This window comes from Onthophagus taurus, chromosome 6 (assembly GCF_036711975.1).
Source record: "Onthophagus taurus isolate NC chromosome 6, IU_Otau_3.0, whole genome shotgun sequence".
Taxonomy (NCBI): domain Eukaryota; kingdom Metazoa; phylum Arthropoda; class Insecta; order Coleoptera; family Scarabaeidae; genus Onthophagus; species Onthophagus taurus.
In genome coordinates this window covers 11,181,791-11,209,663 of record NC_091971.1, presented here as the reverse complement: position 1 = coordinate 11,209,663, position 27,873 = coordinate 11,181,791, and the positions used below count along the sequence as shown (strand labels likewise).

The following is a 27,873-nucleotide window of genomic DNA, read 5'->3' as shown; positions in this document are numbered from 1 at the left end:
TATCCTCATTTACAACATTAGAATACTAGTAGCAGGATGATGACGTAGAGTGCGATGCAGGAGTCTGTACATGGTTCCAAATATGGTAGGGCTGCTTCTATTTTAGTCCAAGATCTACCATTCGTTATAGTTAAATTAAATCGACAATTGTTGCAAATTCTGATGATGTTCACGTGACAAGTCATGAGTAGCTAAGTGGGCTAATTATTCTATATATATTATGATCAAAAAGAGCTGTATCATCAACAGAAAAACAAGTTAGTCTTTAGAGTTCCAAACATCGCATTTCGAAACGAAGAAAACTTTGGGATGAAATAATTCTTTATAGTTAATTATCTTGATTGAGATTCTTTTTCTTAAATTTCTATTTAAAACGATATCTCCTGTTTCACTTAACTTTGACACACAGGAAGAGATATCGTTAATAAATTATCAACTTCCGAAAACGTCACCATTAGGGTAAGATTTATTTCTGACACTTGTCCCCTGAGGGAAAGTGTCAAAGCGTGTAACGTTTACTACTAGATTTCCAGTTTTAAAAATAGATTTAGAGGGAAACAAATTCGTTCGATGAAAGATAAGCCGTCTTCGTGTTACGCGCACCCGCCGTTATTTCGTTATTGGTAAGCTTCCTTTCGGATTTCGTTGCATTTGCCCGACGGCGTTCCGCACCAATGGGTTCTCTCTCGGTTCCCTTTTTTTTTCTACACGTGCATTGACGGATCATTGACCATCGGTATCTTCGGTTACCGTAGACCGGTCAACAATATCCGATATGATTAACATCGTTCGTCACGTGATCCACTTCTTTGAATAACGAAAGCAACAAAGATTTAAGAGAGGGAAAAAAGTCTTACAACACTTTTGAAATATCTTTCGGAAACCTTACAATTTTTTCATTTATAAAAGTTTAAAACTTGAAAGAAAATATTGTTGTATGAAATTTTTGTCCAGTCACTAACAACGTATTAATAATAAATAAGCACAAGAAGGTTGTCGTATTGAGGGGCTGTATTTAAATCGTACGCCCTTATTAGACGCCCCGAGGGGGGTTTTCGAAAGTAAGAGAAAAAAAGGGGGATTCATAAAAAGGGGCAGTAGTAGCAGCCCCTGGTAGGATTGCGTCGACAATATTGAGCACGACGGGACGTGCATTGACGCTAGAAAAGGTGCCGAAGTGAAAAATCAAAGAGGGGCTTCGTATCTGTGTTTATGATGCCCCCCGGGGACTCGTCGAGTTTGGCTACGTTTTTGTTACAAAGTACATTTCATGACGGGCATATGCCTATATAGGCCTTCGAAGCATCATAATAAGCCTTCGGTTCTCGGCCTGTTACCTTTGTAATAGAATTTGACGGTCGGAGAATTTTTTTCGACAACAATCGAAATGTAAATAGGTAAAGAAACTCCGGGAGTCTAGTCCTCAACATCTATAAAAAAATTTAGATGACTGGCCTTGTTAGAGATAAAGAAATTCCTGGAATTGAAATTTTTTTTAGATTTATTTAAAGAAAATATGGTGCACGTACAGAATTTTTAGTTCTTTTTTTTTGATTATTTTACTTAAGGCAATTATCAATTTATATACAAATTAACCATCACTTATTTCCCACCGATTATACGTCGATATCGTTAAGTAGACGCTATAATTATACACTTTCTATCGTCATACGTAATTTACCTTTACGACCGTGTTCCTTTACGAACTTCGATTGCTACTGATGCCGCGATCTCGGCCGGGTTTAATGTTATTTTCTATTCATAAAGCCTTTCGCGGTGATCCAACTTTAACTTTGATGTATCTATTAGAATTAATATGACAGGGGAGCAAAATGTGTTATTAGAAAGGAAGAAAATTACCTAAAAAGATTTAATCGAGTTACTAAATTCAAAATTTTTGTAAAAGCATTTCGTAATTTATATCAAATTTAATACATTTTTATTAAAATTATCACGAAAATTCCTGCTGCTTACTTATGATCATAAAATTAAACATAAACAATGAAATAATCGTCTTCCCTCTTTCTTGACAAGTTCTTCAACAATGATAATCAACCTTTCTTTATCTATATCTTTGTCAATGATAAGTTTATAAATTTCAATTGATAAAATTCTTAACATACATCTTAAGGCTTGTTGTAAATGTTAAGTTAATGTAACATTACTTTTTGCCCAGTTGTGCAGAATATTTCCCGAATCGCTAACATCAGCAATCATTGAGCTGGCGAATACAAAACATGCAAATTTGTTATAAAGTATTATTTTTTCATAATCTTGTCCAAATATCTAATTCACTTTTTCTCAATCATCAAACATATCTTATCATACCTGATCATGTCTTCAAAAAGCAAATCCTGTAATGTTGTCCAAGGAAATCTGCTTACTTTTGAATGTATAGAAAATTATTAATGTATTGTATAGATGTCATCAGCTAATCTATAAGTGATAACATCATGATCCCAGTTTTGTGCATCAAAATACCTCACCGGAATATAATCACTTGTACCACCTTATTCCACCTACCTTATTACTCTGGCTATCGCAATTTTTGTATTCGAAATAGAGATACAATTTATTATGGGTGCAGTTTACAAATACACTTTACAAAATTCAATCTGTCGTCTTCGGTTCACAGGTGTTGTTATGTATTTTGTATGGTTTTATAGTTTAATCTATAATCTACATACTATTTCTGTGGTTTTCTGCATATAGCTATGGGTTGGAACTCTGTAATTGGCTGCTGTGCTTAAAATATGCTGTATGTAGGTATAGTTTTCAATGATTTCTATGATTTGTAGTTGCAGATTCAACATTGCAAAGTATATCTTCTTCTTCATCTAAATTATTACATTGTTGGGTTGGGTTGGGTTGGGTTGCGTTGCGTTGCGTTGAATAACAATTTAAAAACGTAACAAGTGAAATAGTTTTTAAAAACACTGAATGTTCATCAGAAAACTAGTTAAATATTTGCTGGGAACATATATAGAACAGATACAAAATCACGTTTGTGGATTTTTGGAAAACAACAAAGACTAGGATAAAGTGTCGTAATTTCGTCGTTGTTTACAACAGCCTTAAGTTTAGCCGTAACTTTAGCCTTAAATAATTGTTATTAAAAGTCAAAGTTAGATGATAGTTTATTAGAAAAGTATCCCAAAATTTGATGGCTTGTGATCAAAAAAATGGCTTGAGCCAAAAGTGTAGCACCGAAAATTCAAAACAAAAGTAACTCGACCCTCAGACACCTCACTCATACGTTTAATTCGACCTAGTGTATGCCAGACCTTAGATTCGACACATCTAGCATTCTTACTATCAAATGATTCCAACAACGTATGCACCTCTTTCAACTTATTCTCAACCACAGTACCATCTACTCGTTCTATCTGCAACAATCGTGTTAACCTCGTACTCATCTCATCTACGGTACTCGATTTAACACCTCTCAACTCTAACTCACACGATAACTCATCCTTGGATATATAACCTACAGCCACTCTCAACGCCATAACCAAAGAAAGATCCAATTACAAAAGTAAACAACCACAAAAGATATCTGAAACCAAGAAATCTCTGGCCTCCAACAGAATGGGCTTCCAACAAACGACCTCCAAGAGAATATGGCCTCCAACAGAATGGCCTCCAGCAAATGGGCCCCACATTGGGCGCCAAAAAAGTCACATTTCATTTCTAGCTTTACCAAATAGATATTTAGCAAGTCAGAAATCCGCAATGTCCTGATTTATCACTCAATAGTGTGTGCGAAATGAACCTCGAACGTTGCGGAAAAGCTTTATTTAATGGTGATGTAAACAAACTTATTACTAGAAGCAAACTGGAATGCTATTCTCTGGCATATTACAGACAGTGGGTATATTACAGAAAAGTTTACCAAACACTTGAAGTTCCTGAAATTCGAGAAAATATGAGTTTAAATTACTTGAAGAGAAACGGCAATAACTTGGTACTTCTCTTATTCAAGACTTGTTGGCTGATTTTGGAGTGACAACAGTATATGAATAGATTAAGCTTTAGGATGACGTGAAATGCGAAAGATGTATAAAATAAGTTTTGAAAGACGGATGAAATTGCATAATTTCAAGTCATTAACATAAGTAGTCATAGTAAGTTTGAATATAGCTAGATAGTTTAGTACATCACAAAATATTCTGTAGGAAGAACTATTTTGAATTGCTTTAGTTTTCACTTTAACGCTAAAAGTAATCTTTTGGGAAACTAATCGAAAATCTTCACTGTTCATCGGGAAATTTTCCCACGTTAATGTAGTATCTTGGAAGTTCACAGTGAGTTGTGTTGCATAGCTAGAACTTTTAATCTTCACTTTAGACAACAATTCCAAAAGTGCTAGATGTAACAAATACTTGATACGATTCATCTTGATACATATGTGCAATTAGAGCGACAAGTAGAGGTAGAAATTGAGTTAATAATATGATCTCCAAAATCTGCTGTAGGTACTCAAAAAATTTCATTTTGAAACGTTTCTGATGATTCTGATAGTCAATTTCCTTAGTTTTTCTGTATCAGAAACAAAGAACAAAAAACTTTGCAGTGGCATAAAATGATTTAACTAATCATTGCTAAATTTGAAATCTATATTCTGATGTATGAAATATACACAAATATAATCTTAATATATCCTTTGCGTAAGAGTGCAAGGTAGCGATATAGATGAGATACCAAGATTAATGCTGCCAGTTTATACATCAGAGTTCCAATTCTGAAAAACATGTTTTAAATTTGTAGTACTTTTTTGTGTGAAAAAAGAGTCCGATTTGTGATGTTACTTATCAATAAATAATGGTTGTTTATGTATCATAGCTTTTATCGCCAGTATTCGTGTTAATACGAGCATTCATTTAACTCTTATTGCCAGAGTAACAATACGTAGCAAATTATTTCTGAAATCGTTGTTAATAAATAATTATAAAAGATGTATCAAATCACGGTAAAGCACAAACTTTGATAAACGAACTTCATACTTCACTGGGATGTGTATTTATACTTCAATACACAATAGATAGTATAATAAATTAAATGCAGCACCAAATATTTCAAATCCTGTATGGGATACTTACATATAGGATGTGGTCCAGTATTAGTCAAGTTTATTTTTACCCTGAATGAAACACTTTTATATAAACGAAATGATTTATTTCATAATCAGTTGTTATATACACCAAAAAAATCATCAAAAAAAATTGAAAAAGGGTTCTGGAAAAGAAAAAACCGAAGGTACGAAAAATAAAACTAAACAAAGCGTTTCAAGTCTTTAAGATCTAATTTAAATAATAATTATGTACAAATAAAATAAAACTTTTTTGAACTAAACGGTAAAATCACTTATAATACAAAAATGTACACATTTACGACGACACACTTTGGTAGTAATTTGTTTCTAGCTCATTTTTTCTTAATAAACCCTTCTTCTATTCGACCACACCTATAACAACAACAACAACAACACACAAATAAAGTAATTTTATATAAATAAACGTCTTAAAATTCTTACATCTAAATCTTGATCGGCTCTTTCTTGTTGACTCCTATAAGATCTTTTATCTTCGAATTCACGCAGCCTCTGGTTGTACCTTTCAATTTGTTCTTTGAGAAGAGCGTCTTCAGCTTGAGCCCTTTCTTCGTTGTATTCTAAACATCCAAGACCATCAAGTCGTTCCAAATCTATCCAACCGCGCCATCTAACACAAACCCCATTCATGATAAACGACGATTTTAAATGAACCTGCAACAAATAATTTAAAAGAAATATGTGAATAAGTAATGAGATAAAATGTGTTTAATCTTTAATGATTTGAAATAAACTAAATAAACCGCCGATTATTTACACGGAGTAAAGACGAGTGTAATGACGCCGAATCGAGGCGCCTCGACGCCATAAACCGTCGTTTTAATAGTTATTTAGCCCGACTGCCACGGCTGAGTTACAATAAACACACGGTTTATGATGGAGAGAGTTCTACTTTGAAGAGCCCGCGTAGATTTTATTGGCCCCTGTTTAGTACCGAATGCACCACCACATGGCTTTGTATGCAACAGCGTGACGGCTGAAGAAGGAAGACAAGATGAAGAAAAATTGACTTCGCCGACAGATATTGTTATTTAGGGAGAACGTTTCGGGTGGGTTCCTTTTGTTCTTAATTGGTCTTCTATAGCTCTTTGGATGTGGCGGTGAAACGCCCACATCCATTTACCTGTTACGTGAGAAGATAATTTCGAAAGGAGATGAAGGTACAAAATTAGGCTATAATATATCGATCAAAAATTGAATTGATTCAGGTAATATTAGTGGGTGTGGTTTTGAAATGTCCAGCCTTACTGACCAAGGGGTAGTTTTTGTAACAGACATATGACTAATATAATTCAAAGGGGGTTTTGTGCAAAAGGGTGAAAATAAACACGCCCATTTCACTCCAATATCAGTACTTCTAACTTCAAAAATCATGTTTAATTACTGTGTTAATTATAAGAAAAATTCTTTTAAATCTGTTTAAACATGTTGAAAAATCCATTAAGTGAATTAACACTATTAAATTTGACGTATCGAACAAAAGCTCCAATAGAGACCAAGTCAAAACGTAGTAATATACCCAGCGGGATGTTAAAATAAAATCCGTCGGGAGCCTTCAACCCCAACAGCACACGTCTAGCCAGATGTTCTTCGTTCCCAACTAAAATACAAAAAAAAATCTGATGACATAATTTTTCGCACGCCTTTTTCTAAGCATACGATACAATGTCACCATACGAAGAAGGGGTTCCCCATACCCCCTTGTAACGTAAACTAATACAGCGTGACGCCAAACTAACTTTAATCATGACCTTCTTATGTAGACATTTCTTTTAAATCGCCGCAAGTTATTCATTTCACCTTTTAAATGTTTTAATAAATCAAATAAAACGACTGGGGTTTCCCTAACTATTTATTTTTTAATAGAACAACGCAGGGATTTTACTTTGTAAGAATAGTGGGAGCGTTTGCGTAATCATTTTCTAGGTAAAATCCGTCATTTGTATGGTGGCAAGGTCGCAAGAGTCAATATGAGCAAGTCACTCAGTCACAGCGTTAACCAGGACGACGCGACGGTTTACTCGAAAAAACGATGAGTAATCCGCTTCGGGCATTTGAAAGAGGAAATTGAATTAAATCGGAACGAAGTACAAATCCATAAAATAGACCCAGAGTGTGTTCTATTTTTATTTTAAACACAATTTTTTATGATGCCGGGACGTTCCTATCAATGAAGATTGGAAATTTTTTTTCTAATTTCCGTTTTTGTTGCGTTGGTATCGGTTTGTCAATGAAGAAAATTCGATTCTGGGAATTAAACGGTTTTTGAGCATGATTCAACAAATTTAAGCCTTTACGTTTAATTTTTAACGATTTATTTTACTTTAAAAGAAGAAGTTTTATTTTTATTATAAACGGAACTAAGAAGAAATTTCTTCAGTTACAAAAAGAAATACATCCAAGCAATTTTCATCGTAGTACTAACACAATAAATCTTCCAAAAGTAGTAAATTCTGTCAAATTCAATTTTACAATTTCAAAGAAGCTGCAAAATCGATGATAATTGTACACCAATATGGAAATGGAAAATACTACGTCCCGCATCAAGCAGTGTTATGACCATGAAGCACATAGTGTTTTGCTTTGAATATCCTGCAAAACATCAAGTTGAAAATATTTTGAACACCAGTTGAAAATATTTCTCCAAGAAACCTATCGAAGAGTTAAAACATCAAAATATCGCCAGATACAGTTTGGGAAAACTGCAAAAACCAATTTTGTAATTACTCAAACGTATTACACTTCAGATAGATAGAATCCTGTCAGACAAATTCAATGCATTTCACAAAATTCTTAATATTTATTAGTTTTTACATAATCTCGTCCGCTTGGACTTTGGCTAAATGAGGTGAAATCATGTAGTTTTGAATCTAAAAGTTGAAATAAATTTACAACATTGTAAGGAAAAATCGTAAATGCTGCCAGATAAAATTTGAAATTAATTAGTTTTGTGTCAAAATACTATCAATTGCAACACCTCGATCGCACGCAACCTCTGTTACATCTCACGAAATCGTATACAGGTGTCTCAGCGAGACCGGTCATTAGACATTTCTGTGGTTCTGGCCAAAATAAAAAATTGAGAATTCAGACTTAAGTATTATCAATTACGTTCTCTTCGTCTAAAATATTTTCAGATTTCTAGCACTTCCGGTTATACCGAAAGTCGCCACCTACTTTATTTATGCATCAAGTGAGGGAAACTAGTGAGTCTTTGACAAGAACTCATTGAGAAGGCTTGTTTTTCATGGCACACTAGGCTAAATACCCATGATATGGTGCATTTTTCAAAAAAACCCTAATTATCTCCTAAACTATTAATGTTAGGTATGGGACATATAGGATATAAGAGATGTAGAATGAGACGCCGAAGACGACTAAGTAATAAAATATGAAGGTGCCATTTAAAAAAATGAAGTTATGGTACTACCAAATTTTGAAAAGTTAACGTGCCATAGTAAAGTGACCAAACGTTCTAGACAGCCGTTCTCGGCACCAAAACATACTCCATCATGTTCTTTAAGCATATTCTGAATCCTAAATTGATATCCCAAAAATCGAGTGTTCTCTGATTTTTTGAACAAATGTCTGCTGAAGCAGATTTTTCTAGAAAAATTCGAATAACTCGAGAACGGCCGAATCAAATTGCAAAAAGCAAACTTATTTATAAACCCTGAAAATACCCTCTGAATTCTCAAATTTTTATTTTCGCCAGAACCCCAGAAACGTCTAATGACCGGTCTCGCTGAGACACCCTGTATTTTGAACCACTTTGAACGCAAACTAAAACATGGAATACTAAAATTGAATTATGCCTTTTTAGCATGCTCGTAGGTATTTAATTGTTGTGTTATTAAAATTATTTATTATTTGTAAGACTTCAATTTCGTACATTCGAATATTTAAGTGGTGACCAACATATTTTGACAAATCTTTATAAAATAGTCATTTATTTCCGTCAGAATATTTAAGAACTGCTCATTTGTAGCTTCAAAATCTGCTGGATTTATACCACTTGTGGTAGCTTTACCTTGAAGGCGGGTTATTAGTTGCCAAGACGCTCTTGTTTTATTATTAGAATTAATAATGTAGTCTGCATTCAACTGTTTTTTAATAGTTTCAATTTCACTTTTTAATAATTTACAAAAATTGTCGTACGTTGTTTCTTTATCCATTTTTTTATTCTTGTGGCTTTCGTACATTTGTCTCTTTATTGCTGATAGTGTTCTTATTTCTTGGGTAATCCACTTATTTTGGTTTTCACTAATATTTAGCTTTTTTACTTTCACAATCTGATGAATTATGGAATTAAGTTTCTCAATAAATAAATTGTGACATTTCGTGGAATCAACTAATCGATAGACTTCATGCTAATCTGTCACTTCCAGATGTTGACTTATTAAATCTAGCTTGTGTTTCGTAAATATTCTGTTTTTAATATATTCCGAATCATTTATTGCACTATCAGTTTCTATGATTACTCTTTGAGTGTTATGATCCGATAAGATTGAATGAATATGTCACTTCCACATGGAAGTACATTAGTAAAAATATTATCTATCAGTGTACAGGTGTCCAAATTTCGATGGGTTTGCAGGGTATCTCAGTTATTATGAAAGATAGAAAGTTGCGGCTTTCGCAAACCTGAGCTACATTTTTGTGAAACTTACAATGGTGCAAACCAAATTTTCATAGACCTCTTCGTTTTTGATATACAGGGAGTGTTTTAAAATTTACGATTTTTAGACACCTCCTGTATCTCGGCTATCCGGAAACGTAAAAACGGGTTCTAATAGATTTTTTCACGTAGAATCCAATGGTGCACGTAGAATTTTTCTAGTCAACACGGTTTTTGAGTTATAAAGAGTTAAGTATTTTAGAAGTTGAGTATTCAGTATTTGAGTTGTGTTTATAACTCAAAAACCGGGATGACTAGAAAAATTCTACGTGCACCATTGGATTCTACGTGAAAAAATCTATTAGAATCCGTTTTTACTTTTTTACTAAGTTTGCGGATAGCCGAGATACAGGAGGTGTCTGAAAATCGTAAATTTCAAACACTACCTGTATATCAAAAACGAAGGGGGCTATGAAAATTTAGTTTGCGCCATTGTAAGTTTCACAAAAAAGTAGCTCAGGTTCGCGAAAGCCGCAACTTTCTATCTTTCATAATAACTGAGATACCCTGCAAACCCATCGAAATTTGGACACCCTGTACTGGTCGTTTTAATAACTCTAGTAAGATCATTTACAGTGGCCTCAAGATTTGTAGTTCATTTTACCTCATCCAACATAGACTCCAGTAACTGAAAGAATAGATGCAACTCCGTTCTGGATTTGTTCGAAGGAGAATAAATTAAGTACATTGTTGTTCATTCTTGGTGCCCAGCAAAAAAAGTTTCGAAGCCGATATTTTTGCAACTTATCACAAGTTGCATCATCATTGATTCAGAATTCGATGGAAATAAGAGTAATTCCAAAAGTTGATCTATTCTTTTTCTACATTTATGCATTAACGTTATCTTATAACTTATTACATGAGGTTTGATTAATAATCAATTCTTTTTGTGTCGATATGATATTAATTGCAACGTTTTAGCAACAAGCGACCTCGTCTAAATCACGCATTTCCCACTCTGGAGTGTGAAGTAAACGCACAATATTTTAATGAAAAATCGTATCTATTAGAATGCTGTAAAACAAAATGTTTCACTTCATAACTTTATCGTTTATATCTATATTTTCTTTAACTTACGATTTAAATTAATTAATATAAACAAATCCATAAAAATTCTTTAGAATCCCGATCAAACTAATAACCTACTTATAATGCATTAATTTTCTTATAATACGACTTATAAACATAAGTAATGAGTTTAACGTTAAAAAAATAGATTATAAACATCAAATGGACATAATATCCTTAATGAAAATCTGGAATTCCGCATAAGTAGGATACTCTTGGACGTAAACAGCAATTTCTTTGCTTCCTGGTGAATCTAATCAATTTCAAATAAATGCAAATGGTAAAATAGTAACGGTCAACGCAAACGTTGCTTCTAATCAATCCCTTCAGATTTACATTCGAAATTATAGACGAACACCAAAATCTCCGCTCCAGGTGAAACTTACGTGAAATAAATAGTGCGGTTATTATTTATTACCCAAGATTGATTTGAGTGATAAGATTTAAGTAATCATGTTAAATCAGATTAAATTAGTTTAAACATCTACATAAAACAAGATTATTATAGTAATGATATATAGGGTACAATTTGCAATTTCAAGTTGACGTTGAAGAGTATAATATAAATATCATAGAGATATCATAGAGTCTTTGTGAGAAAGAGATGTGAAATCTGTAAGAAACGATTACGGCTCAATCAACGACGTGTTACCTACGATACTTCGTCGTCATGACTTTCATTCAACCTTATTTGCATTGGATTGTCGAGAAACGACGCGAGGCGCCGCATCATCGCATTGTGTGCAAAACGCGGACCCGGAGTTTGACGCTCGTATTGTAAGCCGAATGACGAATGCTCGGGCACGTTGCCTATTTTATGTCGTCGACTCGAAAACAATGATATTTGTCACACCTTTTATTGTTTAATTGCTACCCGCCGACGGCGGCGAACTGTTTATTAGTTTCTTTATCGGCTGACGAGATCTCATTCGGACCTGGGGGCAATGGAACTTGTATGCTGTTGAACCTATATCACATAAAGCCTATATTGCTATCTGATATATCTAGGTTTTTCTATGTCGGAATTGAAATAAAAAAATCTTTATATCTGTATTTGACATTGTTGTTGTGTAACAGTTTTGGAAGGAAGTATTTTTAGTTTTATCTAATGAATAAAAAATGCTAAAAAGCTAAAGTATCGTAAAAATTACGAGTTTAATAAAGATATACAACAATCTGGCGCTGAATAACAAATAAAATTAGAATGAACACTAGACCTAGAACTGGAATCATTCGGCTTTAGCCGTTCGTCTCTCAAGACGGCTAAACCCGAATGTTTCTAGTTCCAGGTCTAGTGCTAGTTCTACTTCTAGTAATAAACTAGGGAACTTTAAAGATGTCCAAAAGTGTCCAGAAGCTTTCTAATGATCTCCATAGTTATCAAATAGTGTTTAAACGCTTTCTAGACCGTTATAAAGATGTCCAGAAGTGTCCAGAAACTTTTTAATCATTTTTCGCTAGTCTCTCAAAACGGCTAATCTCGAAGGTTTCTAGTTCTAAGTTTAGTGTGTCAGTTCAAAAAAGATATACAATAATTTGGCGCTGAATAGCAAATAAAACTATAACTAACACTAGGTGTCTTCAGACGCACGGCTAAACCCGAATATTTATAGTTCTAAGTCTAGTGTTAGTTCTAGTTTTACACTAGCACTGTTACTATGTAGAGCTAACACTATACCCAGAACTAGAAATATTTGGGATTAGCCGTCTTTACAGACGTGCAGCTAAACCCGAATGATTCTAGTTCTTGGTATAGTGTCAGTTTTAGTTTTAGATATGCACTGTCACTAGAACTAGAATCATTCGGGTTTAGCCGTCTTTAGAGACGTGCGGCTAAACCCAAATGATTCTAGTTCTTCGTCTAGCGCTGCAGAACAATTAAAACTAGAACTAACACTATACCTAGAACTAGAATCATTTGGGTTTAGCCGCACGTCTCTAAAGACGGCTAAACCCGAATGATTCTAGTTCTTGGTATAGTGATAGTTCTAGTTTTACACTTGCACTCTCACTAGAACTAGAATCATTCGGGTTTAGCCGTCTTTAGAGACGTGTGGCTAAACCCAAATGATTCTAGTTCTTGGTCTAGCGCTGCAGAACAATTAAAACTAGAACTAACACTATACCTAGAACTAGAATCATTTGGGTTTAGCCGCACGTCTCTAAAGACGGCTAAACCCGAATGTTTCTAGTTCTAGGTCTAGTGTTAATTCTAGTTTTAGTTCAATAACAACATACAATCTAGCACCATCTAGTGCTTACTAGCACTACTTAACACTATCACTAGAACTAACACTCGAAATAGAACTAAAATCATTCGGCTTTAGTCGTTCGCAAGACTAAACGGTGGCCTTTGTGCGTATTGTATGGCATTCTGAACATTGTACTTGTAAATGTATGTGTTATTTACGTCACTAATGTTGTGAAAAGTCAGAAATCGGTTTCCAGAAGAAAATTTGTGCTGTGTCGATTACGTTGAGGACTTGTAATTTCCAAATTTGACCTAAACATGTTTTTAATGATACGTTTTGACTAATTTTATTATATTCATTAACGTCAAAATTTTTACCTATAAGTATTTTTTTTCCAGTCGTAAATTTTACGATAGTTTAGCTTTAACGTCACTTTTGAACAGTTTAGCTTTCTAGGGTTAAGTGAATTTTTTTGCAAAAATGAAATATTACACGTGTAGTCGAAATTTTTTTTCTTTCATTATTGAATATTCTCTCTAGGTGGTTCATTTCAAAGAGAATTTTTTTTGTTTTATAAGATAAAAGCTCGTTGTTGGTATTCTCAGACGCGAAAGCGTGATATGTTTAAAACAAAGGGATCACGTGGAGAGTGTCACGTGCCACCCCACGAACAAACGGTACCGAATAATAGCCGCCTCCTTAACACAAAAGCGACTAATTGACGTGAAAATAAGGCGCTAGCTGTGCTAACTAGCGCACGTTCGTTTATTGTGGGTGTATTTTGATGAAATAAAACGGAACTGTCAGCTCTCGTTATTAATCATATAATAGACTTTTTATTTTAGCTATTAAGGTCGTTAAAAAAGATTTTTTATTAGGATCATTAAGATTTTTTTTTGTTGTTATTGTGTTGTATTTCGATTGAGTTTTGACCAGTGGGCAGTAAAAACTTAGCCAATTTTGTCCGACCGGAAAGAGGACCGTATAGACGGGGGTTTGATTCGCTAACGACCGGTTTTGCTAATTGTGTTGTCAACGGACCCAGAAAGGAGGGTACCTGGGGCGCATAATCATGAGTTGATTACCTGAAATTTAGAGTGATTTAGCAGGACCACCCCAAAATCCGAAAATACACAACAAATTACCTCCAACAAAACAAAAAAAACCTTTTTTTTTTAACAAAATCCACTTCTTTTTTTTAAATAACCTCGATATAACGGACTAATACGGCGAAGAGATAAAAAAAATCAATTTGCATTTCAAACTATTCAATGATTACGTTTAATGCACATAAATTCGGCTATTTGGCTTTATTTTTATACCAAGAATCTAAGAGTATTGCTACATCCCGGAGGCAGCTAAAATGACCGTTCGTGATGTCACGCATAAGTAAGCATCTACTATTTCACACTATAAATTAGCAAATTCAAAGTCTTATTCGTGTTTTGTAATGTTGTTAAGACGGCTAAAATATTTCTAGTACCACCTTCTAGATTCTGTTTGACCATGTTACACATCTTGTTGATGTACCTATTGAATACATTGATGAATTGGGACGATCTTTCGATTAGGAATATGATAATTTTGAAATCACCTAATTCTGACAAGATCCTATTGCACGGCAATCATTATTTGTGGCGCAGCACATTTTGGAGAACTTTAAAGACTTTGAAGACATTAGTTGAAATTTCAACCCAACCTATGAGATGCGATGAATTTTAAGATCAGGAAGCGTTAAGGAAGGACACGTTCGTGATCTGGCAACATGGCAAAGAGCGACTCCAGGAATTTCTAGATCACCTAAATTCATCTCCATGATTACATTTACCATGGAAACGGAAACTGCAAAACACTTGCCTTTCTTGGATGTTCTGATCACTAGAAAGACAGATGAGGGCTTTATCTCATCACTACCCACAACAGAAGAAGTCCGTGATTAAAGCCTTATTCCTAAGTAGAGAGTAGAGAGAATATGTATGTGGCAAAAAAAAGTTAAAGAAAGAAGAGAGATTCCTACAAGATGTACTGCAGAAGAACGGCAATACGATTAGGGATATACAATGAACCACCAAAACACGGAAACAGAAGGAAGACTTGGTAAGTACCACATCAGCCAGATTTATCTACCTTATGTTTCAGGTGTGACGGAGCGAATTGCGAGATGCCTAAAAAAGAATGATATCGTGGTACGATACGGCACGGTCAGCAAAATACAGTACGATTGTCCGATAACTAAAGACATCTAATCCCATTAAAGGGAGCGGTACTCTACTTGTGGGAAGTATTAAGTTGGCCAAACCGGATGTAACATCAAATGCCGCATCAAGGAACACGAGAGGGATGTTCGAGTAAACAAAATCCAATAATCAGCAGTCGTCTCAAGCATCACGAGATTATTTCTTATATCTAACCATCAGCCATAAGTATAGCTTTTGATACTTCGGACAGCCGACGTCTTGGAAATTGGCTGCCATGAGTATTGTTTATGATACTTAGGTTCGGTGAGATTGATAGCTGGATATAAAAAATAATCTTGTGATACTTCAGCCGGCCGACGTTTGCGATGTCGGCTGAGATTATTTCTCTGCTATAAATCCAACCCAACCTAAGTATCACAAACAATACTTATGGCTGATGGCTAGATATAAGAAATGATTTCGATCGATTTCGAAGACTACTGGAGATAGTTGGAGATACTAAGTACCACACCAGCCGGATTTTATCTGCCTTCCTTATGTTTTAGGTGTGATGGAGCGAATTGCGAGATGCCTGAAAAACAATGATATCGTGAAAATCCAACAATCTGCAGTCGCAGAACTTTTCCAGAAAAGAGGACACACCATAGAGTTCGACAATACCAAAGTATTAGTTAGAACCGGACATTATTTTCAAAGAATGGTGAGATAGGCGATAGAGATTCATCAGCATGGGAATTACATGAATACAGAAGACGGCTAGGAATTTAATCGCACAACAAAACCCTCTCCACCCTGCTCCACAGCTAAAACTAGAGCTAACACTAGCACTGGAACTAACAATAGACGTAGAACTAGAAACATTCGGGTTTAGCCGTCTTAATAGACGCTCGGCAGAAACCCAAATGTTTTTAGTACTAGGTCTAGTGTTAGTTCTGCTTTTCGTTCAATAAAAATATACAACAATCTAGCACTAAATACCCTCCTTGATTTATACATCATATAGACAACTCGGGGAATACCCCGAGTTGAAACAGAGTTGAGACATGGACTACAGTGACAAGGACTACTAATGACATTATCATTAATTTTTTAACTAATCAAAATGACTGCAATAAATTTTTTTAATAAAACTTTGATTAGAAAAGTTAAAATTTTTCTTTTGTTTACATCAATGTTATTTCTACCTGAAGAAATAACCAAGAATTTTTTATTTCTTTTTGCGGTTTTTCTTTACTCCACCGCAAGTAAACTAATTTCGTATAATTGTTAGGAAATAGCATTTATACGCTCGACATACCAAGACGAAGGGCAATTAACTAATTATTACGAACACGTGCTGGCTCGTGCAAAAGAAAAAGAAAGTTTGAAGGTAAAAAACGGGAGCCTAACCAAAATGAACTTCCAGATGGCGCAAAAACCGAACTCATTACCTGCACGCGTTATTAATAAAATTAAATTTTATTTACTAAGAAACATTTTTTATCTTAAATACCTAAGCATGACGGTTCCGGCAAATTAACCAAAGTATTTTAAATGCTTCAATATGACGCGTGCTATTATCCATCTTGAACCACTTCCCCAGCTGTTATCCTCTTCAGTCGAAAAATTTACAAAAAGGGCTTCTTTTTCCACGCGATGTTTATTTCCGTAAGCCTAGTAAACAAGCTGACCTTACACGAAATGATCTTTTTGAGACCCTTCTTGGAGGTCTCCGTTGACAAATTGCTCTCTTCCCCATGCAAAAGATACGTCAAAATATAACACAACATGTGTGCGCGGGAATTTTTACAAAATTTATGTTTCTTTCTATGTGGAAGAGGAGATGGGGAAGACGGTCCGAGACGGTCCAATTTTAAAAGCGCCGTAAATCTTGAGGGCCTCATTGTTTCTAAGACAAGGGCAGAAACCCTCCAGCGTGCCTACAAAGAAATCTTGGAGATTAACCGTTTTAAATGAGCATGTTAATAACGTTGTAAACCGTTTTTAGACAAAGATGAAAGAAGATGTCACATTTTCTCTTTTTTATTTAAGGATTGAGAAATTGTATGCTGTTATGAATAGTGGTGAAGGTTTATAGTTTCGGGTTTTATTTCCCGGTCATTCGTGATTGGAATAATGAGTCCTTTCGGGGAAGAGTAGTTATTGAATCATTCGTACGGATTTTCCAAACAAACCTTGTCCTTTGTTTTTTAAATCAGCATTTTTCTCTTTTTGTCATGCGTTAACAAATGTCGCGACCTTGTTGTTTAAACTAGAATAGATAGTAAACAGTTTTAATTTTATTTCTTTTATTGTGCGATCTTTTTTTTGTGAACTGTTACAAAACAAATGGAAATATCCACAGTTTGATGACGTTAATCGGATCGTTTCTGTAGATGAATTTTAGTGTTGAACGTTTTCTTCTTGTCACGTATTCTTGAAACATTATGATTAATGCTAAGGATTCCATTGAATTAATAAATATTTAGTTATATATATTATATGTTATATTATTAGATTCCGTTTCTTAAAAATTATTGAAAATTATAATTTATGAAATATTATATGTACGATATTGCCACGATATTGTATTATTTGAGAAATTTCTCAAAATGTCTATTAACTAGTGGTGGAACTATTTATGGACAATATTTACGAATTTTGCAATTTTCGCTTAAGTTTTAAAAATTCGTATAAAATCCATTTCCTGGAATATGAGTATGAAAATTTCCCAAAGTGTTAATAAAAGTGTCCTCTTTCCAATGAACCAACCCGTTTTGAAAAATAACTTTTAGTTTTTGAGAAAACAATATTTGAAGTTTTGATAAAATTTTCGATGTTGCAATTTTCATCGATAACGTTCAAAATTCGCTATAAAATCCATTTCTTGAAGGATCCTTGTGGAAATATCACCAATTATTAATTAAAGTATCCTCTTTTTAATGCAAAAAGCCGTTTTGAAAAATTACTTTTAGTTCTTGAAAAATAAATTTTTGAAATGATCGACAATTTTTTCGAATTTTGCAATTTTCGCTTAAGTTTTAAAAATTCGTATAAAATCCATTTCCTGGAATATGAGTATGAAAATTTCCCAAAGTGTTAATAAAAGTGGCCTCTTTCCAATGAATCAACCCGTTTTGAAAAATAACTTTTAGTTTTTGAGAAAACAATATTTGAAGTTTTGATAAAATTTTCGATGTTGCAATCTTCATCGATAATTTTCAAAATTCGCTATAAAATTAATTTCTTGAAGGATCCTTGTGGAAATATCACCAATTATTAATTAAAGTATCCTCTTTTTAATGCAAAAGGCGGTTTTGGAAAATCACTTTTAGTTCTTGAGAAATAAATTTTTGAAATGATCGACAATTTTTTCGAATTTTGCAATTTCCTCCGATTAAGTTTTAAAATTCGTATAAAATCCATTTCTTGGAATATGAGTTTGAAAATTTCCCAAAGTGTTAATAAGAGTGTCCTCTTTCCAATGAATCAACACGATTTGAAAAATAACTTTTAGTTTTTGAAAAAACAATATTTGAAGTTTTGATAAAATTTTCGATGTTGCAATTTTTATCGATAACTTTCAAAATTCGCTATAAAATTCATTTCTTGAAAGATCCTTGTGGAAATATCAGCAATTATTAATTAAAGTATCCTCTTTTTAATGCAACAAACCGTTTTAAAAAATCACTTTTAGTTGTTGAGAAATAAATTTTTGAAAAGATCGACAATTTTTTCGAATTTAGCAATTTTCGCCGATTAAATTTTAATAATTCGTATAAAATCCATTTCTTGAAATATGAGTATGAAAATTTCCCAAAGTGTTAATAAAAGTGTCTTCTTTCCAATGAACCAATCCATTTTGAAAAATACCTTTTAGTTTTTGAGAAAACAATATTTGAAGTTTTAATAAAATTTTCGATGTTGCAATTTTCACTGATAACATTCAAAATTCGCTATAAAATTTATTTCTTGAAGGATCCTTGTGGAAATATCACCAATTATTAATTAAAGTATTCCCTTTTTAATGCAAAAGGCCGTTTTGAAAAATTACTTTTAGTTCTTGAGAAATAAATTTTTGAAGTGATCGACAATTTTTTCGAATTTTGCAATTTCCTCCGATTAAGTTTTAAAAAGTCGTATAAAATCCATTTCTCCGAATATGAGTTTGAAAATTTCCTAAAGTGTTAATAAGAGTGTCCTCTTTCCAATGAATCAACACGATTTGAAAAATAACTTTTAGTTTTTGAGAAAACAATATTTGAAGTTTTGATAAAATTTTCGATGTTGCAATTTTCATCGATAACTTTCAAAATTCGCTATAAAATTCATTTCTTGAAGAACCCTTGTGGAAATATCACCAATTATTAATTAAAGTATCCTCTTTTTAATGCAACAAACCGTTTTGGAAAATCACTTTTAGTTCTTGAGAAATAAATTTTTGAAATGATCGACAATTTTTACGAATTTTGCAATTTTCTCCGATTAAGTTTTAAAAATTCGTATAAAATCCATTTCTTGGTATATGAGTTTGAAAATGTCCCAACGTGTTAGTAAGAGTGTCCTCTTTCCAATGAACCAACGATTTGAAAAATAACCTTTAGTTTTTGAGAAAACAATATTTGAAGTTTCGATAAAATTTTCGATGTTGCAATTTTCATCGATAACTTTCAAAATTTGCTACAAAATTAATTTCTAGAAGGATCCTTGTGAAAATATCATCAATTATTAATTAAAGTATCCTCTTTTTAATGCAAAAAGCCGTTTTGGAAAATCACTTTTAGTTTTTGAGAAATAAATTTTTGAAATAATCGATAATGGCAATATAGGGTATCACTTCACAAATTATAATGGCCAGATAGATATGTCGGATAACCGGATATCCGGCCGAAGGGGATGGCGAATATCCAGCTTTTCGCATTCTTCAAGTTATCTCCAAGCATCATCTCTTTGATATTGTATTGTATCTTGCATCTTCATCCCTAATATGTTCCAATATTGTCTTTGGCCTTCCTCAACATTATTGGTCCATCTCTCAGTCGTCCGTAACATCTCTCCATACATCTTAACAGATTTCTCTCAACATCTCATCATCATCTGTTAATATCGTTCTTGATATGGTATCCAGCATCCAATATCGGCCCTGCTATTCTTCAATATAGTCATCGTTTTTCCAACTCGATTCCTAATTATAGCTAAGCCAAATTTAAAAATATGATAATAAATGCTAAAAAATGGATGTTGATATGGCAGAAATAGAGTTAAATTGATCATATCATTATCATAATTAAAAAATTCTGAATGAAATTTATAAATTCAACCTTTTTATTTTATTAATGATTCACATAAACTCGTAAAAGCAAAATGCGTCATCATAAGTACATAAATAAAACATTTTTAAAGCTTTTAAGAAAATCCAATACAACTTCTTTTCAATTTATTGTCGGTTCATCATCAAGTAAAAATACTTATCTCCTTTCAGTTGAGATGAAAAAGACTAACGTATTTATGTTGTACAAATAGCATTTAACGTTGTAATACATTTGAATGCGAATTGTTTTCACGCAAGAACGGACACATTAGGATCCCGTTCGCTAGCGTGGGGCTCGTGTGTCGGAAACCCTTCAGGTAACAATTTCTGAAGGGGATCCGATCCCGATCGGACTCAGGGTGGTCCATGAACATGGTGTAACGTTCAGAAGCGATGTGTCAATTTCATTTACTAACACATGAATGGTCACAATGCGTAAAAAAAGTCGTAGAAAAATGTTTTCTTTTTAAGTTGATTTCTAAAAATGTATTACACCCTAACAAAAAATAATTCACCACTAAAAATGGCGTCTAAAGAACGATCAATAACCGACGCCGGTTAGCTATTGGTTGGTTTAAAAGCGTCGGCGTCACCGGGCGCCATTTTGGACGCGGAGGCGTCGTTTTTAGAAATACCCAGGGAGAAGGGAACAAGAAAATAGAAAAAAATCAATAAAGTGTTTTGTCTCTATTTGGAAGTGGACCTACCTTTCCCGGTTCTTTGTCGAAATCGCATTCCTTCTCGGGCATGTAACTGTTGGTTGGAGGCGAAAAAACGAGTTGTAAATTTGTCCCTGTCGTCGAAAATGCTATTTCTGTGTGTCCTTCTCGACAGGCATTCAAGAACCTTCCTTGTCGTTCCTCTTGAGGTCGATCCCTGTAGCCGGTGTATCTTACCTGGAACAAAAAAGTTATGAGTTTTCGTCTTTTCTTAATAAAGACATGAAGATGTCAACGTTTTAAGTTAAAGCTTTTTAAGTCCAAGTGATTTAAATAACCACACAACTTTAATTAATCCAGTTTCTTCGTGTATCCAACATTAATCATGATCTTCGCTGTTTTCTAGGTTACTTCAAATTGACATGTGAAAGTATTTCTATTGCTGTAAATATTTGTCAAATTGGTTTCTCACGTTTGCAAGGAAACTAAAATAGTTTACCACAACATTTATTTTATAAAGTTATAATCAATCCAATTGTGTACAAAAATTGAAACAAGATGTTACATAACAATTCAATTCAATATTAAATTATAATAAGTGAGTAAGGAATAAAAGTTCTTCTAAAGACGATTTTACACAACAATTTTTGTTGTTAATTTTAATGTTATTGTAAAATTCTTGTGGTTTATATAATAATTGTAGTATAATATGTAAGAAATAAAAGTAAACAACATTATTAATTTTGTTTATTATTTTTTTATCCAATTAAAATTTCCTCAATGTTGTTAATTAACTTTTATAGTTAAAATCATTCTGTAATAAACATATTCGATTACGTTGCGATGGAAAAATTTACTAATGGAACTCGTTAGTGTGGAAACGATGATGATTTTAAACTTTAATAACCGAAACGAATAAAACGATATAATTAGAAAGAATTTATTTTAAATTTATTTTAATTATTTAAAATTTTTTACAGTTTAAATTCGATTTGAAAGTAGAATTGGATAAGATAAATTGGTTAACGTGACTTCCTGGTTTTTGTTGGGAGTCGATTTTCTGTTCGATCTAGTTTAATAACAGAATTACAGAAAATCACAAGTTAAGTGCAAAGCACGCGTGCTATAATTCATAAGGTTATTGCTGCTGGCAAACTCCAGAAACCTGTGTTTATGTGGAACGGTTATTTTTGAGCGTTTACGAGCTTCAAGCAAAAGCTTCGTTTCATAGTTAGTAGAAAGTTAAAGAAACAGAAATTGATATCGGCGAGTTTATGAATTGAGTAATAGGTTTCTTGGAAATTGAGAGAAACCCGAGATGTGATGACTTTTTTAATTAATTCCGGACATTCCTTAAATCCTTTTTTACTAACTCACCAAAAAACGAAATAATAATAACGTATTTACTTAAATAGAAACTGAAAATTTACATAACCGCAATATTACCCAAATAAAATAATACAAATTCAATTTGCGGTTATAATTAGAATAATTTTTTGTATTTATTTTATTCTTTAAAACCAAAACTAAGTTAATCTTGAATTTTATTGAATAAACCACATGAACTTATTAAATAACTTAAATAATTTTAATGTATATGTAATGATTGAGGAGCCACCTGTTATAAACTTTTCATTTTGCTAAATACTCAAGTGTCGATTATTACGAACACATTAACAGTGCGTGACTGCAACTACCGATGATTGTAAAGTAAAACGAGTCGATTAAAAATAAACGAACGTTCCGGTAATAGAAGCACATTAGCACGAACAGCATGTAATTTCCATTCCGCTTACGTAAAATAAACGAAATGAATTAATATGTTTGAGGAAGGAGCAGTTCTTCGAAATTTTAGATATTATGCGTCAGCCTACGATATTTATGTTATTAAATAATTCAACGACTATTTTTTCTTCTATCTACTTAATAAAGAAGAAAGATCTCAAAAATGATTTTTTATGTGCGATTTGAGATTTGTAATGTGAGGAATTTTAAACGGTTGTTGTTATCTATTATTTCTAGGTTGTTGTTGATAGGAATTTGTGGTTATGACTCACAAAGATAATTTTGTAATTTTTCTGTGAAGTTATGGTTTTTCTTTGTTTTGGGTATAAAATCTCTGTTATATAAATTCATCAAGTTTGGTATCTTTATTAAACAATTTAAATCTGAAATCTGGAAATTAAAGGGCATTAAAGTGTAATTAGCTGTTTTTGAAATGTTTTTGGCATATAAATGGTTGAATTAGGTAAATTTGTTGCGCATGCAGCTTTACTGCTGAGGCAGTAGTAAGAATATAAGCAGTAAAGTTTTTATATCAATACTATATTGTTGGAGAGTAACCGAGGCAGTGGCACAGATACTAAAATTACAAACAGTAAACTTTTCATTTCAATACTATCTTGGAGCAGAATAGTCGAGGCAGTAGCAGAAGTACTAAGAATATAAACAGTAAAGTTTTTATTTCAACACTATCCTGTTGGAAAGTAACCGAGGCAGCTTCACTGCCGAGGCAATACTAAAACTACAAACAGTAAACTTTTCATTTCAATACTATCTTGTTGAATAGCAGCCGAGGCAGCTATGCTGCTGAGACAGAAGCGTTTTTTTAGAAGTAATTGAGTGAGTATTATTATAAAACATCCATTCACACAAGTACGAGTAAAGACAAATCAAGTTTCTCAATGTCTTAATGACCGCGAGGCGAATAACATCGAGCAACTAAATTATTTCTAGTCCCTACGTAACAATCTAGATCTATTTTGTGCAAGATAGCCGAGACAACCATGTTATCGAAGCATTAAGGTGTAATTAAGTGTCATATTGTATATGTTTGATTGTGTAAACTTCTTGTCGAGGCAGCTTTTCTGCTGAGGCAGTAGAGTATTAAGGATATAAAGCTCTAAAGTATGTAAAGGTTTAAAGCTCCTCTATCATTACTCACAACCTATTAAAAAAACTTGGGATCTAACCAGAATAACTAAGATGATATCTCATGAAGTAATGGAAATATCGAAAAACAATATATATCATAAAATTTGTTATTCGATTCTGAACGAAAAAATGAAACCATAAAAAAGTTAGCAATATTAATCCATAACGAGAATTTTGTTAAGACGAACTTAAAAAAATTATATCTCCTAAACTATTTGACCCATTGCATAATGGCTTGCTATTCAAGTTGGTATAAACTCAACAAGTTTGATATCTCTATACTAATTATACATAACTTAGAGAAAAAAATTGTCAACCTAAAAACATTTTTTTTTTCATAAGGTGAAATTGAAAAGATGATATCTTCTAATCTAATCAAAGCATTGCAAAATGATTTATACCAATAAATTTGTTTTTCAAGTCTGTTTAAACTCACCCAGGTTGGTATTTATATCATTATAGATACATAACCTAGTAAAAAATAATTAAATTTAGTATTCGTTCAATATAATAAATTCCGCATAAACCGTAAAAATGATATCTTATAAATATAGATATTGAAAAATGGCTTATATTATTAAATTAGTTATTCAATTGTAAACAAATTCACCAAATTTGGTTTTTTAATTTTAGCAAATTTAATTTTAGGAAAAAAATTTGCAATTTAAAGCGTGACATTTCTAAAGCTATATTTTATAGATTGATATTATGCGGATGATAAGAGTTATTAAAAAATGGTGTGCAGAGTGAACTTTGTAATTTAATTCTAAATAAAGCCATCAAATTATTTACAATTTGAACTACCATACAAAATGTAGTTTACAAATTATATGTCAGGTATAATAGCTGATATCACAATAATTGTGATGATGCGAAACATGTTAAACTAGTAAAGGAAAATTCTTATAGACTTATTTACGAGGTTAAAAGAGACTCAGATTTGGAAATAAAACGAGGTTCATCAATAAAAAGGTGTTGTAATAAAGATTAAACTCTCTCAATTAACAAACAAAAATCGGGTTACGCCATGCGACTTTTGAAAAAAATTTTGACGTTTCAGATTATGTTGCAACTTTCGCCAGAAATAAGTTTGAACTTGTGGCAGCTTGGAACGCACACCTACCAAGCTCACATCAAGAAATGCACAAATGTATGCCTGGCATAAATAATAACTTTCATGAGGACGTCAGAAAATTACATTCTGCTTGATGAAGTTTTTAATTTCAGACTATTCTAATTATATCCAAGCATGAAATAATTCATTTACTTGCAGAAATATTTGATTTGAATAAAATGCCTATTGTTGTGTCTGATGGAGTTTTTGATGGATAAATATCAACACAAGAGATCTCGCAGTCTGCCAGATTAACTCATAATACTAGACTTTTTTGTGACATATCATTTTAAAAAACTAGTTGATTATGTTCATTATCTGGCGGTGTAATTGTTTCGTACTATGGCAAAAATGATGTTTATCTCATAGGAAATGGTAATACACATGCGATTGTGTCCATATCAAATTGGATAAGATGTCGTTTAATCCATACTTCATCTTCTCCATATTATCAAAAATATAAAAACTTCGATTTAGAAACAAGCATGATTATCTTATTATTACCCTAATTCAAAGAAACAGAAAAAGAACCTTTACAATAAAGTACCTCATACACGATGCGGTTCGTGGTATTGCAGACAGTTTAAACTTGGTTTGAAACGACGGTTGCGATGATGGTTGGATTGCATGTGGTGTTGTAATATAGCACGTAGTAAGACGTACATAAAGGTTGGTAAAGGAGTTGTAAGTTGAAGGAGCGGTAAGTAGCGATGTGTATGGTGGAAGTACTCGTTGCAGAAGTGATCAGTATTCATTGTCAGTGGTAAGGAGGTTTTTTATGTTATTAGGTATTTACGATAGACGTGAAATAAGGTATTTTGAGAGAAATTTAAAGAAATGCAATCATAGGCAATCAAATGGGCCGATTTAGTCCATTTCTCAAAGAAACGGGTAAAGAAGTAAAAGATGCCGAATAATGAGTCATAATCATTTTTGTGAGCAATTTTTAATGTTCTGTACTTAGTCATGTTTCAGAGATAATTTAGCCCAGATTTATGTACCAGAAGACAGTATTGCCCAGTACCATACATAGGTACTAAATTTCTAGTGTTTTGAAATACATTTTGCCATAAAATGATAAATTAGTCCATTCTTTTTGCCCTACTTAGATATGGAAATCCAAAACTGGTGGCAGGTCTTCAAACTATATAAGAAGCAAGCATAGAAATCTACACAAGTACTGCAGATTTGAAATTCTGGATCACTTGGTTGCATTTAAGATCAACAAACACCATTAGTGAGCCCATAATGATTACTAATAAAAACATTATTTCTGTAATGATCTTATAATGCATAATACTGACATAATAATTTAGTTAAAATTAGAAATTACTGAAAAAATCTATTTTAACACAACTAAAAGAGCTTTAAATTAAGATATTTTTTATAATAAACTTATGAGTTTACGAATAACCATTATTGTTTATAGATACATGTAGCTAGCCAACTAAAGTGTTTATCCATGTGGTCCAAAAGTTATGACTACCAGATGGCATGGATATATTTGAGCCTTGGCGTCAATGAAAATACAGCAAAATAATATATATCATGTAGAGGTCATATAAAGTAGGTTTAAGTGTTAAATTTCAATTAAACAAGACATATAAGTAAATGTAGTTGAATTGTCCAACAAATATTAATATAGTTCTTTGAGTCACTTTTCTCTCAAAAATACATTATAATAATGTTTTAAAAAGCTTATGTCAATAGATGGGGAAAATGGTAAGTGTGGAAAAAACTAAAGCAAAACGAAACCACAAGAAACTTAACTTCTTATCACGATAAATAAATTTAAATTTGAAACCTCAAAATAACAAATATTAAATATTAAACTGTACCGGTTTCGTTATAACATCATCAGGAGGTTATTACCTAACTCCTATTATAAAGAAGATTAAAGAAAAGTATTTAAATTAAAAGAATTTCAGCAAAACAATAAAAAAAGATAAGACTTCAAAAACCTAATCCAACATAATTCTGAACACTCTTGAATCTAATATAATAATTCTAAGCAATCCTTCAGATAATGTTATCAAAATAAAATGTTTGTGAAAAAATACAAAATCATTTTTGATATTTTGATAAATATCTTACCTCAGTCTCTCGACTCAACCGTCGAAACAACTCATCAGATTCAAACTTGGATTTCTGATCGGGTACAACCCTTGGCATCTTGAAGATGAATCTCGGTTTGGGTTGTTCGTACAACCCGATGGAATCGAAGGGTAGCATCCCGGCAAGGGCTGCCGAAGGATCATTCATTGCATGCATCATCAAAACTTATTTTTGAAAAAGTCCGCCACCGAAAATAATGATCAAGATGATCGGAAGATATTGATGGAGAAGAATCCGATACACAAACAACAAATCAAAAAAAGAACCCACTACGCAGGGTTCAACACTTCTCGTAGATTTAAAAGGATCTGAATACCGTCTCTCGCAAATCCGGAGTTGAGGCTCAACTGTTGAGCAACGGAGCCGCACTGATCTGGAAAATTGATCGCGGACAAACGCGGGGCTCCGGAGTCTGGGAGGAGCGCTCGTTCTCTGGAGGCGTGCCTGGCTCGATAAAACGCTGCCAATCGGAGGGTTATGGGATCTGTTTGGGGGCTTCAGAAACGGCCTATGGG

The 27,873-nt window shown here is 33.0% G+C and overlaps 1 protein-coding gene across 1 annotated transcript; it reads right to left on the bottom strand.

The window, feature by feature from the left end:
- Positions 1-5,280: 5,280 nt before the first annotated feature.
- LOC111424368 (protein big brother-like) lies at positions 5,281-27,730 on the bottom strand. Its single transcript, XM_023057872.2, has 4 exons — positions 27,338-27,730; positions 21,244-21,432; positions 5,534-5,764; positions 5,281-5,464 (listed from the first exon to the last, which is right to left on the bottom strand). The coding sequence occupies exons 1-4, from the start codon at positions 27,515-27,517 to the stop codon at positions 5,435-5,437; spliced, it is 630 nt and encodes a 209-aa protein (XP_022913640.1). The 5' UTR covers positions 27,518-27,730; the 3' UTR covers positions 5,281-5,434.
- Positions 27,731-27,873: the final 143 nt, after the last annotated feature.